At 50.6% G+C, this 18090-nt stretch overlaps 1 protein-coding gene across 1 annotated transcript in view; it reads left to right on the forward strand.

Moving 5' to 3' along the window:
* Positions 1 to 14826, forward strand: part of CASP14 (caspase 14) — a 28037-nt gene extending 13211 nt beyond the window's left edge. Inside the window, exons 7-12 of the mRNA XM_050952376.1 lie at positions 840 to 986; positions 1429 to 1654; positions 6564 to 6683; positions 9452 to 9558; positions 13098 to 13214; positions 13523 to 14826. Of these exons, the coding sequence (XP_050808333.1) occupies positions 840 to 986; positions 1429 to 1654; positions 6564 to 6683; positions 9452 to 9558; positions 13098 to 13214; positions 13523 to 13528 (723 nt within the window). The 3' untranslated portion in view covers positions 13529 to 14826. The remainder of the gene's footprint in view (positions 1 to 839; positions 987 to 1428; positions 1655 to 6563; positions 6684 to 9451; positions 9559 to 13097; positions 13215 to 13522) is intronic.
* The last annotated feature ends 3264 nt before the right edge of the window (positions 14827 to 18090 follow it).

Raw genomic sequence — 18090 nt, forward strand, 5'->3', positions numbered from 1 at the left:
GGGGGCTCGGCTGCGGGGAGCAGGGCAGGAGGCGCGGCAGGGAGCTCTGGGCTGTGGGGAGCTGGTGGGGGCTTGGCAGGGGGCTCTGGGCTGCAGGGAGCAGGGCGGGGGGCACGGCAGGGGGCTCTGGGCTGTGGGGAGCAGGGCGGGGGGCTCGGCAGGGGGCTCTGGGCTGCGGGGAGCAGGGCGGGGGGCGCGGCAGGGGGCTCTGGGCTGTGGGGAGCAGGGCGGGGGGCGCGGCAGGGGGTGCCCAGCTGCGGGGAGCGGGGCGGGGGGCGCGGCAGGGGGCTCTGGGCTGTAGGGAGCTGGTGGGGGCTCGGTGGGGGCGCTGTGCCGAGTAGGGCAAGGGGGGGCCTTGGCAGGGGGGATCTCTACTGGCAGTCAGTTCTGGCCTCGTTGCAGTACTAGGGGGCCCTGATGGAAGCATTTATTATTCCCATGTATTGCCAGTGTCCTATGAACAGTTTCCCCACCCCAGAGGTGGCCGCATCTCACCACCTGGCCAAGGGGTCCCTGTATTACCAGTTCTTGTGCCCCACCCCAGAGGGGCTGCATGCTAGCACCAGCCAAGGGGTCCCTGGATACCCACTGGCCAGAAAACACGTTGGGTATTTATCATGGCAGATGGTTCCCTTTGGGCCAGTCCCATTGGGTAGTTGGGAATTTAGCTTCTGTCCCCACAGACACCTGGTTCCCTGCTGGAGTATGGGAGTCCCTGACAGAGAGTCCTGGGCTCTGGGCTCGGTCTGCTTTCACAGGCTGGTCGTCCCCTGCCATGCGTCTGGGAAATGGGGGCGCCCCAGGGGTGCTAGGTATGAAACCCTCACTCCCTGCTGCAGGTGTACAACATGAGAGGGGCGCGGCTGGCCCTGACTCTCTGCGTGCTGAAAGATCGGCCGGGTGCGGAGAAGGACATCGAGGCGCTGAACAAGATGTATACGACTTTTGGATTTCAGAACACGCTGGTCAAGGACCCGACTGCATCAGTAAATAGCACTATAACCAGGGCGCCCTGGTGGCATGGGGCTGGCTCTGCAGCAACCCTGCCTCAGTTTCCCCATAGGCCCTTCAGCTGGGTCACTTGAGCTCTGTCGCCTTTCAGATCATGCAGCGTCTGCCCATAGTCAGTCCACCCTGGTGTCTCAGGAACTCCTGCAGGAAACGCCATCCTCAGCAGCCCAGTGCCCAGCCCCGTGACCCCCATTCATGTTCCCCACCGGAGTTCACCAGGCCCCACCATATCACTGGCCCCAGCAGTTCGCTGATGTTCGGGGCTTTCTCAGCCTGCTCCCCTTAGGGGGAGAATTTGCTGCTAGGAGTCGGGGACATGGGAATGAGGCTTTGCCTGAGTTAGCCGTTCACACAGCGCCCGGAGGCAGGTGCACTCCCCATCATTGCTTTCCTGACTGTCACAATTTCCTGCTGAAGCAATTCCAGACCGAGCTGGTGCTCTTCCGAGAGCGGATAGACCAAATCCGAGACCCGGTCAGCTGCAGCTTCGTGGTCATCATGGCGCATGGGGACAGCGGAGTTGTCACGGCAGCCGATGGACAGCACGTGAAGCTGGAGGAGCTGTTTGCAGAAATGACCAACGAGACCTGCCGAGCGCTGCGGGGCAAACCCAAAGTCTTCATCATCCAGGCCTGCCGGGGGGGTGAGTCTGCGGCTCAGATTCCCCCTCCTTTGAGTGGGGAACCCAGCACCAGATTTAATTCTTTCATTCCGACCCCTCCTCCCTGGCCACGTCTACACAGAGGCTCGCTGGGCGGGTGAGCCTCCTGGCGGAATGGACAAGCAGAGCGTGGGAGCCTGAGCGAGGGGCTGGGGGATCTCCCTAGAAGAGCGTCAGCCCATGACTCTGTTTAGAGCTGAGGTGATTCCCCATCCCCACAGTTCTTGGACTCCTCACCCCACAAGGGCCTGGCCTGACGTTTGACGCAGGTGAAGGTTTACATCAAACCCTGCAAGAGACAGTGGCCAAACGGCAGAGACCCCATGACTGGGTGAGTTGTGCCCTCCTGAGCCTCAAGGGGGGCTGCAGAGGGAAACTCAGTCACCCCAGGGTAAAATCTGTTACCTTTTCCCGCCCCTCATGTGTTAGCTAAGGGAGGTAACCCCAAGCTCCCAGCGAACAGGCGTTACAGCTACAATTTCCTTGTCTCCACACTCGGATTGTAACACCTGTTTAAGCAAACCCAGCGTAGCCACCCCCTTCTATTTTGTATCTCACACACAAACTGCGTTTGAAGAACGCTGACGTTTCAAAGTCGAGCACTGAAAAGTTAGGGAAGGCCAGAATTAAGGATGCCCCACAACCTTAACTCTGCCCTGTTGTGCCCAATGGCCTGAAGTACAGGCAGCAGTCCCAGCTCAGTGTCTAACACACTGCCCCACTCATTCCTCACCCCGTACACAGGCCCTTCCCTACCAGCAGAAAGGAGGCATTTGGCTTAACTTGAGTTTTACCTCAACTTAACTGAAGACCAATGAACTCAAGGTAGGGTAAGAAAAACTAACAGGGGGTTGCTTCCTCATTCTCCTCCTCCAAACGCTGCTGTGCCACAAGGTCTGCAAAAAACTCGCCAGCAGTCACGCAGGCTGGGACCCCTCCGGTTACTGGTCAGTCTGATCTCATTGCTCCCTTGGGCTCCTCCATCTGCTTGTCTCCCATTGGCTCTCTCGGTATACACCAATGCTGTTGGCTCTGCGGGGCAGGGATCATGGTTTGTTCTAGGTCTGTGCAGCGCCTGGCACAGAGGGGTCGTGGGCCATGTCTAGGCTCCTGGAATATCCCCTAATCCACTGAATAGAAAATGCACAGCATTAACACAGGGGAGCCTAAGACACATAATTAATAATGACTTTATGATGACTTCTTTTCTGAGCCACTCAGAAATGTGCAGAAGGCATCACAACACCACAGGGAAAGAGACACAGGCCCTGCCTGCAGGTCTTACAGCTAAGAGCCTGGCAAAAAGGAGCTCTTTTTGAAATAAACAGAGTTGCTCATTTTCATTCCCCGAGCGTCTCCCAGCTGCGAGTGCCAGCCTCAGGGCACACGTTAGTTGAATTAGAGCCTGTAGCCCAATGGCACCAGGTTCCCCCGGGCAGAACCCAAGCAGTCCAGAGACTGAGAATCGCTCCCTGGATCCAGTATTTTATAGATCTTGTTCACAGGCGCCTTTGTCCCGGTATGGGCTCTGACGAATCGCCCGTGCAGACTGTCTGTGGGCTTCCACCATGGCTTTGAAGTTAATGTTCTACTTCCTATCATACACAAGTAGGGTGACCAGATGTCCCGATTTTATAGGGACAGTCCCGATTTTTGGGTCCTATTGCCAGAATCCTGATTTTAGGCTCCTATTGCCCCACCCACCCTGTCTCGATTTTTCACACTTGCTATCTGGTCACCCTATACACAAGTGACCCAGCACCAGTGATCTACATAATGTAATTGCCGACCTTTCATTCCAGTAGGGCCAGAGAAGTGGAAACATTTCAGGTATCATTCATTAGTATTTGTGCATTATTTAAATTTCATCTAAATGCTAATACATCATCAGAACATAAGAACAGCCAGACTGGGTCAGACCAAAGGTCCATCCAGCCCAGTGTTCTGTCTGCCGACAGTGGCCAGTGCCAGGTGCCCCAGAGGGAATGAACAGAGCAGGGAATCACCAAGTGACCCACCCCCTGTCTGCTCATTCCCAGCTTCTGGCAACAGTGGCTAGGGACACCATCTCTGCCCGCCTGGCTAATAGCCCTCAATGGACCTATCCCCCATGAATTAATCTAGTTCTTTTTTGGATCCTGTTATGGTCTTCACTGTCACAACATCCCCTGGCAAGGAGTTCCACAGGTTGACTGTGCATTGTGTGAAGAAATACGTCCTTTTGTTTGATTTAAACCTGGTGCCTGTTAATTTCTTTGGGTGACCCCTAGTTTTTGTGTTATGAGAAGGAGTAAATAACACTTATTTACTTTCTCCACACCAGTCATGATTTTATAGACCTCTATCATATCCGCTCTTAGTTGTCTCTCTGATTTAAGGCTAATTAAGCACAGGATACAGACGTGAAAAAAGGCATTGCAACAACAGGTTAATTTAGTTACGCTAGTACACATCAGTCAGGGTATACGTACAATGGTGATAAGGTGATAGGGAATAGCCAGTATGGATTTGTAAAGAACAAATCATGTCAAACCAATCTGATAGCTTTCTTTGATAGGATAACGAGTCTTGTGGATAAGGGAGAAGCGGTGGATGTGGTATACGTAGACTTTAGTAAGGCATTTGATACAGTCTCACATGATATCCTTATCGATAAACTAGGCAAATACAATTTAGATGGGGCTACTATAAGGTGGGTGCATAACTGGCTGGATAACCGTACTCAGAGAGTAGTTATTAATGGCTCCCAATCCTGCTGGAAGGGTATAACAAGTGGGGTTCCGCAGGGGTCTGTTTTGGGACCGGTTCTGTTCAATATCTTCATCAACGACTTAGATGTTGGCATAGAAAGTATGCTTATTAAGTTTGAAGATGATACCAAACTGGGAGGGATTGCAACTGCTTTGGAGGACAGGGTCATAATTCAAAATGATCTGGACAAATTGGAGAAATGGTCTGAGGTAAACTGGATGAAGTTTAACAAAGACAAATGCAAAGTGCTCCACTTAGGAAGGAACAATCAGTTTCACACATACAGAATGGGAAGAGACTGTTTAGGAAGGAGTATGGCAGAAAGAGATCTAGGGGTCATAGTGGACCACAAGCTTAATATGAGTCAACAGTGTGATGCTGTTGCAACAAAAGCAAATGTGATTCTGGGATGCATTAACAGGTGTGTTGTAAACAAGACACGAGAGGTCATTCTTCCGCTTTACTCTGCGCTGGTTAGGCCTCAACTGGAGAATTGTGTCCAGTTCTGGGCACCACATTTCAAGAAAGATGTGGAGAAATTGGAGAGGGTCCAGAGAAGAGCAACAAGAATGATTAAAGGTCTTGAGAACATGACCTATGAAGGAAGGCTGAAACAATTGGGTTTGTTTAGTTTGGAAAAGAGAAGACTGAGAGATAGCAGTTTTCAGGTATCTAAAAGGGTGTCACAAGGAGGTGGGAGAAAACTTGTTCACCTTAGCCTCCAATGATAGAACAAGAAGCAATGGGCTTAAACTGCAGCAAGGGAGATTTAGGTTGGACATTAGGAAAAAGCTCCTAACTGTCAGGGTGGTTAAACACTGGAATAAATTGCCTAGGGAGGTTGTGGAATCTCCATCTCTGGAGATATTTAAGAGTAGGTTAGATAAATGTCTGTCAGGGATGGTCTAGACAGTATTTGGTCCTGCCATGAGGGCAGGGGACTGGACTCGATGACCTCTCGAGGTCCCTTCCAATCCTAGAGTCTATGAATCCATGAATGCAAATGGCATTCAGCCCGTCACAGTCAAATAAAGACAATAATATCCACATCTGGCAGACAAGTGAATGAACACTTTAAGACCTTAACCTGCTAGCCAGCTGACAGCACCACATCCCTGCTTTGAATTTTATGCTGAATTTTTGTTTTAAATTTACCTTGTTCTCTGGAATCCCCATCCCCCACATGCACATCAAAATTGACGGGCAGGGAAAGGAATCAACTCCAAAATGAAACCAAATGCAGAAAACAATAAAAATCCCCTCTTCTTAAAAGGGACAAATTTTGGCTTTAAACTGCAACTTGTAACTTGCTGAAAACCAAAAATTCTGTCTTTTAGTTTTTTACAATGAAAAGGAGAGCATTTTCATCAAAAATTATTTTTTCCCATTACTTTCTAATACCCCATATCATCACGGGAGGGTCAGAAACAGACAAATCAGAGGAAAGAGAGGAAGTACAATAAAACATGTTTTGGGCCTCCAAGGCATCTTGTGGTGGGGAATTCCACAGGCTAATTATGCTTTATATGGAAATCATGTTTCCTTGCATTGATTTTAAATGCTATCCTTCTAGTGCTTGTTTTGAGACATTATATGTGCTGGATCTAGCAACCACTAGCTAAGTGTGTAAAAAGAACAGGAGTACATGTGGCACCTTAGAGACTAACAAATTTATTTGAGCATAAGCTTTCGTGGGCTACAGCCCACTTCTTCGGATGCATAGAATGGAACAGATAGTGAGGAGATCTATATACACATACAGAGAGCATGAAAAGGTGGGAGTTGTCTTACCAACTCTGAGAGGCCAATTAAGTAAGAGAAAAAAACTTTTGAAGTGATAATCAAGCTAGCCCAGTAAGAATCAAACTGTCTGTAAGACAACTCCCACCTTTTCATGCTTTCTGTATGTGTATATTTATCTCCTCACTATATGTTCCATTCTATGCATCTGAAGAAGTGGATTGTAGCCCACAAAAGCTTATGCTCAAATAAATGTGTTAGTCTCTAAGGTGCCACAAGGACTTTTGTTCTTTTGGCGGATACAGACTAACACGGCCGCTACTCTGAAACCTGGCTAAGTGTGTGTGACCCTGCTACGTTGTAATGTCTGTCTCTGAAAGGAAGCTCTTTTATGCTTTAGGAAAAGGAGACCCAGGTGTGCTTCAATATGATAGGCTTGTAGCTGACTCGAACAACCAGGTCCGTTGCAGGCGGGTTCCTATACACACCGACTGCCTCTTCGTCTTTTCATCCAAAAACGGTACCAGCTTGAATCTGATTCCACCCTGCGCATATCAAAGTAGCTGAAGCTACAGCCTTGTGCTCTACTTGTCTCATTACGCTTTTGTTATAAGGGGAGACCAGGACTCCTGGGTTCTACCCCTGGCTGTGAAAGGGGAGTGGGGTGCCAGAACTCCTGGGTAAAAGGTTGCTGATAAGGCTGTCAATTAATCACAGTTAAGCAACTCAAAGCAAATTAATGTGATTAAAAAATTAGTCGCAGTTTTAATCACACTGTTAAACAGTAATAGAATACCAACTGAAATGTATTATAAATATTTTGGATATTTTCTGCACTTTCAAATCTATTGATTTCAATTGCAGCACAGAATACAAAGTGTACAGTGCTCACTTTATATTATTTTTGATTACTGTCCAAATATTTGCACTGTAAAAAAGATAAACAAAAGAAATAGTATTTTTCAGTTCATACAAGTACTGAAGTGCAATCTCTTTATCATGAAAGTGCACCTTACAAGTGTAAAAATGTGTTTGTTACATCACTGCACTCCAAAACAATGCAAAACTTTGTCCTACAAGTCCACTCCGTCCTACTTCTTGTTCAGCCAATCGCTCAGACAAACAAGTTTGTTTACATTTGCAGGAGATAATGCTGCCTGCTTCTTGTTTACAGTGAAACCAGAAATATATTTATGTACAGATGCACTAAAAATCCATGTTTCTTCATGCTTCAACCACCATTCCAGGGGCCATGCGTCCATGTTGATGACGGGTTCTGCTCGATAACGATCCAAAGCAGTGCAGACTGGTGCATGTTTATTTTCATCATCTGAGTCAGATGCCACCAGCAGAAGGTTGATTTTCTTTGTTGGGGGTTCAGTTCTGTAGTTTCTGCATCAGAGTGTTGCTCTTCTAAGACTTCTAAAAGCTCCACGCCTCATCCCTCTCAGATTTTGGAAGGCACTTCAGAGTCTTAAACCTTGGGTGCAGTGCTACAATTATCTTTATCAGGGCCGCCCGGGGGCGGGCAAGAGGGGCAATTTGTCCCAGGACCCGAGCTCCGCAGGGGCCCCCACGAGAGTTTTTCGGGGCCCCTGGAGCGGGGTCCTTCACTTGCTCCAGGGGGCTCGGAAAACTCTTGTGGGGCCGGGCCCCAGAGCTTCTTCTGCTCCCAGTCTTTGCCGGCAGGGGGGTCCTTCTGCTCCGGGGGGAAGGACCCCCCCGCCAGCGAATTACTGCCGAAGCGGGACCTGCCGCTGAAGTGCAACCCAGTCTTCGACGGTAATTCAGCTGCGGGGGGGGCCCTTCCGTTCCGGGACCCGCCGCCGAAGTGCCCCGAAGACCTGCGGCAGGGGTCCCACGCCACCGAATTACCGCTGAAGAGCGGGCTGCACTTCGGCGGCAGGTCCAGCTTCGGCGGTAATTCGCCGGCGGAGGGCCCCCGCCACGGGTCTTTGGGGCACTTCGGCAGTGGGTCTCAGAACAGAAGGGCCCCCCGCCGCCGAACAGGGCCGGCTCTAGAATTTCACCGCATGGGGGGTGCCCTGCCGCTTACTGGTCCCACGGCTCCAGTGGACTTCCCGCAAGCATGGCTGCGGATGCTCCACCGGAGCCACGGGACCAGCGGACCCTCCGCAGGCACACCTGCGGGAGCTCCACCGGAGCCGCCTGCCGCCGATGGCCCCAGGCCCCCGGAATCCTCTGGGTGGCCCTGATCTTTATATATTTTACATTGGTACCGTCTTTGTGTTTTGTCAAATCTGAAGTGAAAGTGTTCCTAAAACAAACAGCATGTTCTGGGTCATCGTCGGAGATTGCTGTAACATGAAATATATGGCAGGATGCTAGTTAAACAGAGCAGGTGACATGCAATTCTCCCCCCAAGGAGTTCAGTCACAAATTTAATTAATGTATTTTTTTTTTTTTAACTAGCGATGTCAGCATGGAAGCACGTCCTCTGGAATGGTGGCGAAAGCATGAAGGGACATACGAATGTTGTATCTGATATTCTATTATTGGTTAACAGTGTGATTTAAAACTGTGATTCGTCATGATTAATTTTTAATTGTTTGTTTGACAGTCCTAGTTGCCAACTTTGTAATATTTAAAAACCTCCCTTGCCCCGCCTCTTCCCCCGAGACCCCAGCTCCCATTTGCTCCTCTGCCCTTTCTCCCCCCTCCCACAATCCCCCTCTCTCTCTGCCTGGGTTCAGAGGGACTCACCGCAGGGCTGGAGCTGCAGCTGCCCGATGCAGGTAGAAGGCAGCCCCAGCTGAGTAGGGCTGGCATCGGTGATGACCCGGCGCCTCCCCACCCACAGTAACTGGACTTTGGGTGTCCAGTCAGTAGATCTGACTGGGCACTGTCAGGTTCCCTTTTTGACCGGACCTACTGGTTGAAAACTGGGCCCCTGGCTGCCTTATCTGGGAGAGGTGTGGAGACTAGTGGTTAGAGCGGGGGGGCGGGTTGGGAGCCAGGACTCCTGGGTTCTCTCCTCAGCACTGGGAGAGGAGTGGGGTCTGGTGGTTAGAGCAGGGAGCCAGGACTCCTGGGTTCCATCCCAGCTCTGGGGGCATAATGGGGTCTATTACTATTATTCTGCAAACCTTGCCCCCGATAGTGTGGTCTTGCTATTGGGAGCCCTAGCCCTCTGGCGCATCCTGAGGTATCTTTGTTCAGTGAATCCCAGTATCTGGTCTCACCCTGACTCCAGCAGCTTCAGGCTGGGAGGCAGCGAATTCCCACGGGGATCTGTGGTTTTACTGACTCTCCCTCCTTCGTCTGCAGGTTATTACTCAATTAGAAGTGAAACCACAGGCTCTTGGCTGATTCAGACCATGGTGTATGTCTTCACCAAGTACCCCTGCTTGGACATCATAGAGCTATTCACCAAGGTAAACGCATGGCATCCGGAGAGGTTATGTTGCTATCGAGTGGGAGGATAAGTGACCTTCTACTGTGCCCGGCAAAGGGAGATCTCCCTAGCTGCAAATCCCAGCTGCACAAGGCTGCATGTGATTGAATGAAGGGGTGTCTCTCAGCAGCAGCATTGCTGGTGCTTTGACAGCATGTGGCTGCCCCACAGGAAGACTATTTCCAAGGGGCATTGAGGGCTTATCAGCACCAGTATAACCTGAGGTGGGAATTTACAAGGACCTATCAAAGTGGAGCAAACCCAACACGCTTCATTCAATTTAAACACGGCTTATTCCAGGCTATTCTAAGTCCAGTGGGAACAGGTGTTAAGAGGGCTACAGAGTGAAATGGGTGTGATGATGTTTAACTGTTTGTGTGCATTTATATAACACACCCACACAAATATACTGTAGATAAACAAATACTGATGTAGCTGTATTGTATATGCACATATGTGTTACACAGACAAGTGTGTAGAAATATACAATATATTATTTATAGCTTTTCTATATTTTATAATTCTAACAAAGAATATATTATTTATATATGTAATATAAAATATATATTTTATAAGATATATAAATCTAGCATTTCTCTCAGCGGTAGATGACAAAGCAATTTTCAAAGGAAGGACATATCATTATCCCCGTTTTACAGAGGAAAGAGAGAGTGTGTGTATGTGTGAGAGAGAGAGACATACACACAGGTTGGACCCCCCCACCCCGTCACGGATGCCACCTTATGTACTGGGGTTTCCCTGAGCCCCTCCTGCTCCACCAGCCTGGGTTCCCTCCCCCTGTTTTGCTGAGTTAGGGTCTCCGGCCTCTGGCAGCGCACACAGATAGGGCCACACCCTGCTGCAGGCCCAGCTCGGTGTGAGAGGGCTCCCCCAGCACTCACGTGCCCACCCCTTTGGGGGGATAAACCCAACAGAATCCTGTCTGGCCCCGTATAGACAAAGCTGCACAGCTCAGGCCCAAAACAATTCCCCCTCTCCCTCAATGTGAAGAGAGATGAACACAACTTCTTGCTCCCCCTCCCATTAGAAACTACATAAACTGGGTTTTATTATAAACAAGAAATAAGTTTATTAACAACAAAAAGTGAATTTTAAGTGGTTAAATGGATAGCAAACTGGACAAAGTACCTTACCTTAGTAAATAAACAAAAGCCACAGACTGAGCTTAACACTCTAGGTAAGTAGGAGATGAATTAGCAAATTCTCACCCTGAGCGATAAACAGGCTGGCAGATTCCTAAGGCACAAGTTGCCTTGGCTTTTCCAGCTTTTCTTACACAGAGATCTTAGCCTGGGACCATCACTGCTCACAGGTCAGTCTTTGTTCCTCAGGTGTTTCCAGGTGTGGTGTTGTAGGGAGAGTGAGGACACCTCATATTGTCATTGTCCCTCTTTTATGTCTTGCTGGAAAGCTTTTTTTGCTGTTTCCACTGTGTGGCGCTATCGCTGAGAGGTCTCTATTGCACACGGCTTCTGGGGTGATCCTTATGCTTGTGCATTTCTTCAGTCAGCCACTAACATTGTTTGGCCTCCTCAAACACAGCACATTTGAAATACAGAGACATGGTCAATATTCCCAGCTTCAGATACAAAAACGATATGTGCATACAAATTGGATAAACACGTTCAGTAAATCAGAACCTTTCCAATGAGACCTCACATGAGCCATCTTTCATACAGGACATCTTAGTCATACCATAACCATATTTCCATGAGGTCACAGTGTGTTCAGAGGTCAGGGATCAGGCCTCCAAACTCCTGAGCCTGGCTTAAAAATCATGAACTTACCCAAAAACGATGCCGTCCCCAGTTGTTTGCCGGGTTGTAGCCATGTGGGTCCCAGGATATTAATGTGACAAGGTGGGGGAGGTCGTATCTTCTATTGGACCAAGGGAAAAAGTTTTCAAATGACAACAGTCAGTCTGCCCCTCCAAGGAAACCTGCCCAAAGGCCAGCCTGGGAACTACGTCATAACACTGCTAGACAGTACAACCCATGGGCTTAACAGGGGACACTGGCTCCTTGCAACCATCTGTAACCCCCACTAGTCTGCTAGCCCTTTATGTCCCAGCTCAAACCCCTTGTGCAGAACAATCAAACCCCCTCACATGTGACCTCCTACAAGGCATGACTCCGTAAGCTTCCCTGCCAGTCTCAACTGGGATTTAGCTGAGAGGCACCGATTTCTCTCTCTAGCCCTGCAGCAGAGCTCCAAAGCTTGTCTGTCTCCCCAGCAGAAGTTGGTCCAATAAAAGCCATGACCTAACCCGCACCAGAGAACAGATACAAAGCTCCCTTGTTTTAAAGAGACAAGGCAGGCAAGGTCTTAATGCCTGGGAGCTCAGTCATGGCTCAGAACCCCATTATGCCAGGTGCTGTACGTGAGGTGTATTACGGTCGTGCCTAGGCTCTCAGTCCTGGCCCAGACCCCACTGTGTCAGGTGCTGTGCAGACACAGGAAAAAAGATGCCCCAAGGAGCTGACAATCTGACTATAGGAGGCCAGGAGGACACAGATAGACTGGGCAGAGGAAAAGAAGGGCGCAAGGAAACAATGACCTGACATTATTTCAAATTAGACAATAATACCTTAATAAAATATCTCACTTCACCCACCTTGTCCCTCTATTATCCTGGGGCCGACACAGCTACAACACTGCTGCTTTATTTTGAATCGGCATTCCAGAGCCAAAGATTGGGGTAGGTTTAACCACTGTCCTGAGCTAGCTGTGAGCGATAGATAAGCACACATCACTGCCCAGAACAAAGGGCTTTGTGAGTCCATGCAGGAATTTGGACCATCTGGATGGAAGGTTTCTCTGGATATTGTTTTAGCTAAGAGGTGCTGGTGCAGGTACAAGGGGAGAGACCAAGCAGAAAGAGAGAGACAACCTGAAAAAGCAGCTGACGAAAGCCTAGAGAGTGAGCTTTTGGTCACTGTGCTGGCTGAAAGAGGCTTGGAGCTCAGAGCAAGGAAAGGCTCTCGGTTGATTTGCTCCTGTGTGCTTCCCCGAACTTGTATATTTTGTGTAAACAAACAAAATTGCCTCAGTGGTATCTCTATTTCTCTTCGCAGCTGGAATAACCTATCAATCCCTCAATTTTAGCTAGCCACTTGGGTTAGAGGGGAGAAAGTTTTGTTCCAGTTCAAAGTCACCACTTCTTGCATTTTGGTCTTTCCATGTCTTGACTTTTCAGAACTCTTCAGTCTGCAAAAATAATGTTTGTTTGGTTTGTTTGTTTGGGGTTTTTTGGTCCTAATTTGCGGAATGGCAATTCCATTTTCTGGTCTGCTTTTGCTCTCACGTTAGCCAGAGGCATGCAGCATTTACACACCGTATACAAAGGGAAGATGGGTAATTCACTGGGATTGTTTTGTCTTCACCATGCCTGCTTCTCTTCACGTTACAGCTCCCAACTGTGGGGGGTTTAAGTTATTGCCACAGGAACAACTTTCCCCTGATAGATTTGTATTCTGAAATGACTCGATCCTCTCCTAGGTAATTAACGAGATTTCTAAGAGAGAGTTCATGATGAAGGAGGAAGAAAATGAAAGCGAAATCCGAAAAACTCACCCGGAAATAAGGTCCACTCTGACAAAAAAGCTCTATTTGAAGGTAAATTGGAGTCTTAACCGTTATTCTGCTGGTTTGTGAAACATACATTTCACACAGCTAACTCCACCGTCAATCTCAGAGCGCCAAAGGTAAAAGAAAGCAGCACCCCTTATGCCTATCCTTCTGATCAACCAGAGAGCACTGGTCTGAGAACTAACGATTCCTGGGTTCTATCCCCAGCTCTGGAAGAGGAGTGGAGTCCAGGGGTGGGGCTGAGAGAGAGTCAGGACACCTGGGTTCTCTTCCTAGCCTGGATGTATTCCCTATACCATTCCATGGTCAACATACATTTTGTTGTGTTCCCCCAGGAGTAAGACTCACAGATCAGACCCTTGGCCTGTCTAACACAGCTTCTCCTGTCCCGTTGTGCCCAATGAGACTTTCCACCCAGCTAACCCAGTCTTTGCACCAATAATCCTGTACATCAGACTCTGAGTGCATCCAGCCACACACTGTAAGCATCCAGACCCAAAGTCTTCACTAGAGACGAGGTCTCCAGCACTCACATCTGCCGAGAACCAGAGAAAACGGGGTCAGAGGGTGCCTCTAGCCTAAGTGTGATTGACACCTGAATCTGCAGAGAGCGTGAACCGATTGCTTGGACAGGTGTGAACTACCCAAGTGTGACCAATGCCTGGAGTGTAACTGACACTGCCTGAGTCTGCCGAGAGCCTGAGCTGATAGCACGGAGTGGTGTGAACTGCCCCAAGTCTAACTGAGCAGAAAAGTCTGCTGGAGGTAGAGATTTTAAGGCCAGAAGGGGACACCTGATCATCTAGTCTAACTTCCTGTATAACCCAGGACCAAAATGGCACCTCATTACCCATGCAGTGTGTAGAACTGATAAATGACATTGTTTTTAATGTTTCACTTTATCAATATAACTTCTGTTCACTGTTTGCCATATTGTAATTCAAACCCCATTGTAAAACGCTCACTCCATTTTGTAAAAGCTTCCTCCAACCTTCAGTTTTGCAAACCCTGCTGTAATCTTATTAGTTAGTTTAGCTGTGTGACTGAGGTATGGATGGATGATGGAATCAACCTCCAGCCCCAGCCTGTCCTGATGAAACAGAGTTTAAACTCCACTGGCTGAAGATGCAGACAAGAGCCCTAACAAAGTAAAAAGTGTCCACCCTAAAAAGAAAAGATACAATAGAAGGAAGATCAAAGCCCGGTCCCAGGCTGAAAGTCAGGCCTGCAATTGACGGCTGATCAATCACCAAACCCAGAGGCAGTGACACAGCAAGACCTATAGACTCTGGATTCAAACTAAAGCCTACACAAAGGATGAGTGAGATGGGAGACGTTGGAGGGTAACATTCTGCTGCCAACATGGAAGGACATCGGTGCAGGCCCAACAGAGACCCAGCTAGTCCTTGTGCCTGGCTTTCCTGGCCAGTTACCGCCACAAGCTACGAACCCAAGCTGCAAAATCAAGCCACGAACTCAAGCTATGTCCAGGACTGGTAACTATGCAACAGTTGGGAACATCTGACGGGTGTGTGTGTGTGTGTGTAGGTATTAGGTATAATGTGTGTTTATAAGATTTAAGATATTAGTTATTGGTCATAAATCAGATTGTTATTATAATAAATGTGGCATCTTTGTCTTGCCCCCTGAAAAGATCCTGTGTAGCTTTGTCTGTCCAACAACTGAGCCCTACAGCTTGTTTGGCTAAAGCATTTCCAGAAAGGCAGCCATTTTCCACAGGGCTAATCCGCAACTGCAGGTAGGAAAGGTAAGAAAAACGCTGCTTGAGAATGTCTGAGCGTCTGTTTTATGCATATCGACTCGGAAGGTTTTGATGTGGGACGTTGACAATGTGTGTGTTAACTTTTCAGTTTCAGGCATTAAATAATCATTGTTTGTCTCCTCTTGCTTGCACCCCCAGCATTTTGCACAAGTGTGAAAATTTAAATCAATGATAAAAAAATGCTTTAAAAATCACCATTGCTGTTCTCCATTGAAATTATGGAAACATCAAAACTGAATTCTGCGAGGGGTCCTCCTTTCTAATTTGAATGTGCTGGGCTTTAATTTCTGGCTGTTGGTTTGTGTTCTGCCTTTCTCCGCTCATGAAAAAGCTCTTCGGTACCTGGGATTTTCGACCTGGGAAGATATTTATACACACAATCAAGTCATTTCTCAATTTCCTTTTTGGGAAGTTCAACAGATTTAAGCATTTTCTCCAGCCATCAAATCTTTTTTTGGTTCTCTCCTATGCACCCCTTCCAATTTGCCTGAAACAATTGCTCAGAGGTGGGGGCGTGTCGCTCAATGTGGTGTTGACTCTGAAACCTACTGAGATATAGTTAAGCGTCGTCATTACTGAGTCTTAATGATTCATAGATTCCAAGGACCATTGTGCTCATCTGGTCTGACACCTCCTGGATGACACAGGCCAGAGAACAGCCCCCAAATAATTCCCAGCCTGCTGTTCAATATTCCCCATGTAGCTATGGATTGGAATCAAGGCACCCCCTAAACCTGCTTGTAGTGAAGTGGCCTGGCTCCCAGCCGCCCCAGAGAGGGACGAGCTCCTCCAGATGCCAAAGTGGGCGGAGCCACTGGAGCCTGCCCCCGCCCCCCAGAGGTCAAGGCGCAGGACTAGAAGTATAAAAGCCCAACCCCAGGGCTCAGAAGCTGCCTGGCCCCCGGAGAGGCCGGATGCTGGTGCCCTAGCTCCCACTGGGGAGAGTCCTGCCGCCTGCGACCGACCCGAGGACTGGCCATACCCACTGAGGCCGGACGCCGACCAGACGCCGGAGAAGCCAGTAAGCCTACCGGTGCGAAGGGACCCAGAGGCGCTGCCCAGCTTACCGCTCGCGGAGTGCCCCGAGGAGCCCATGGTGCTCGATGCCGCAGAGGACGCCGAGCAGATGCAGGTACGGATAGAGCGGGAGGTGGCTGCAGCACACCCAGAGCCACTGTCAGGACCCCCACCGACCCGGCAGGCGAGGACCCCGGGCTGGGACGCAGTGGAGCCTGTGTCCCCCCTGCCACCCCACTCACGGGTGGCATCTCCCCTCGCCCTGACTCTCAGGACCAGGAGCCTCGGCTTGTTCTTGAACTGGTTGTTTGCTACCCCACCCTGACCCAGGGCCTGGGCCTGATCCTGAACTCTGTGCTCAGCCCCTGCCTGAGGGCCTGAGCCCTGGACTGGTTCCTGCCCCACCAGGGTAATTCCCCGACTCACCAGACTTGTGTAGCGAGGCGGCCTGGCTCCCAGCCGCCCCAGAGAGGGGCGACCCCAGCAGCGCCCACCTGCACCCCTTCGGGGAGACTAGACAGCCCCCGGGCGCTCCGGCGCTCCAACACCGCCGGGTTTTAGCAGCAACGCGATCTGAACTGGGCCTCCCGGAGAGCTGCCCAGCCCCGGCGCGGCAGACAGCTGCTCTGGGTGGCCAAGTTTGGTCGGAAGAAATATCTGGGCTGCCCTGGAAAAGGACACGATGAAATTCATCCACCCCCATCCGCCGGAACCTCGCTTTGGGGCTGTACCCCTGCCCGGAACGAACAATTAATGGCTAATGCCCTAATTAATAAACAGCAGGAGAGCTGGCAAGGAGCCAGGGAACCAGCAGCTGCGGGTGCAGAAAAGGAGCGAGACCCCCAGCAACCAAGGCCTGGGGGGGCCCAGGTGCACCCCACTTTGACTAGAGATTCAGGGGGCTCGAGGCAGAGGAAGGAGCTTTTCCCAGGGAGCCCGGGCCATGCAGCGAGCGTGCCCGGCCTCAGCTCCTCACCCCAGAGAATTCAGCTCCACCCAGCCCCATAGCCTGGCTCACGGGGGGCAGGGAGGGGGCTCAGCCCCCTCGATCCTGGCATGCCCGTGGGTGCCTCAGTCCCTGTTCTCTGCCTCTTCCTCCTGTCCTGTCCTTCCCCTCTATCTCCCTAGCCCCCCGCAGCCCCGTACCCAGCCCCCCGCCACTTAATGTGCCTGAACCCCCTTTCCTCAGGCCCCCTCCCAGCAAGTGTTCCCCCCAGAATAAACAAAACAAAAAGACATCCCCCCCCGACAGAGACAGATTTTAGCACCCCAAGCTGGATCCAGGGGTTTTCCAGCTGGCTGGGGGCAGGGGTGTGTGTGGGGCAAGATGGATGGAGGGGTTGTGGAGGAATGGGTGGGAATGGAGGGATGTGTGTGGCTGCAGGCCTGTGGGGGGAGGGATGGATGTAAGGGTGCAGGGGGATGCAGGGGTGTGGGGGGTGATGGGTGCTTGGATGGGGATCTGGGGATGGATGAGTGGGGTGGAGGGCAGGGATGGAGGGAGAGAGGAGGGCATGGGGTATGGAGGACAGGGATGAGGGTGTAGGGGGATGGGGAAGGAGGGTGGGGATGGAGGGTGTGGGGGATGGGAGGAATTGGGGGGGATAGGTGGTTGGAGAGGTGGGGGGTGGGAATGAGGGTGTGGAGGGTGGAGAGGATTGGGAGTGATGGGGATGGGGGTGGGGATGAGGGTGTGAGGATGGGAGGGGGTGGGGGGATGGGTAGTTGGAGAGGTGGGGGGTGAGGATGGAGGGGATTGGGGGGATGGGTGGTTGGAGAGGTGGGGTTGGGAATGAGGGTGTGGGGGGTGGAGAGGATTGGGGGTGGTGGGGATGAGGGTATGGGGATGGAGGGGATGGGTGGTTGGAAAGTTGGGGGGATGGACTAGGGTGTGGGGATGGAGGGGATTGGGGGTGATGGGGATGAGGGTGGGGATGGAGGGGATTGGGGGATGGGTGGTTGGAGAGGTGAGGGGATGGACTAGGGTGTGGGGATGGAGGGGATGGGGGGGATGGGTGGTTGGAGAGGTGGGGGGATGGACTAGGGTGTGGGGATGGAGGGGATGGGGGGGATGGGTGGTTGGAGAGGTGGGGGGATGGACTA

The sequence above is a fragment of the Gopherus flavomarginatus genome, chromosome 5 (assembly GCF_025201925.1).
Source record: "Gopherus flavomarginatus isolate rGopFla2 chromosome 5, rGopFla2.mat.asm, whole genome shotgun sequence".
Taxonomy (NCBI): domain Eukaryota; kingdom Metazoa; phylum Chordata; order Testudines; family Testudinidae; genus Gopherus; species Gopherus flavomarginatus.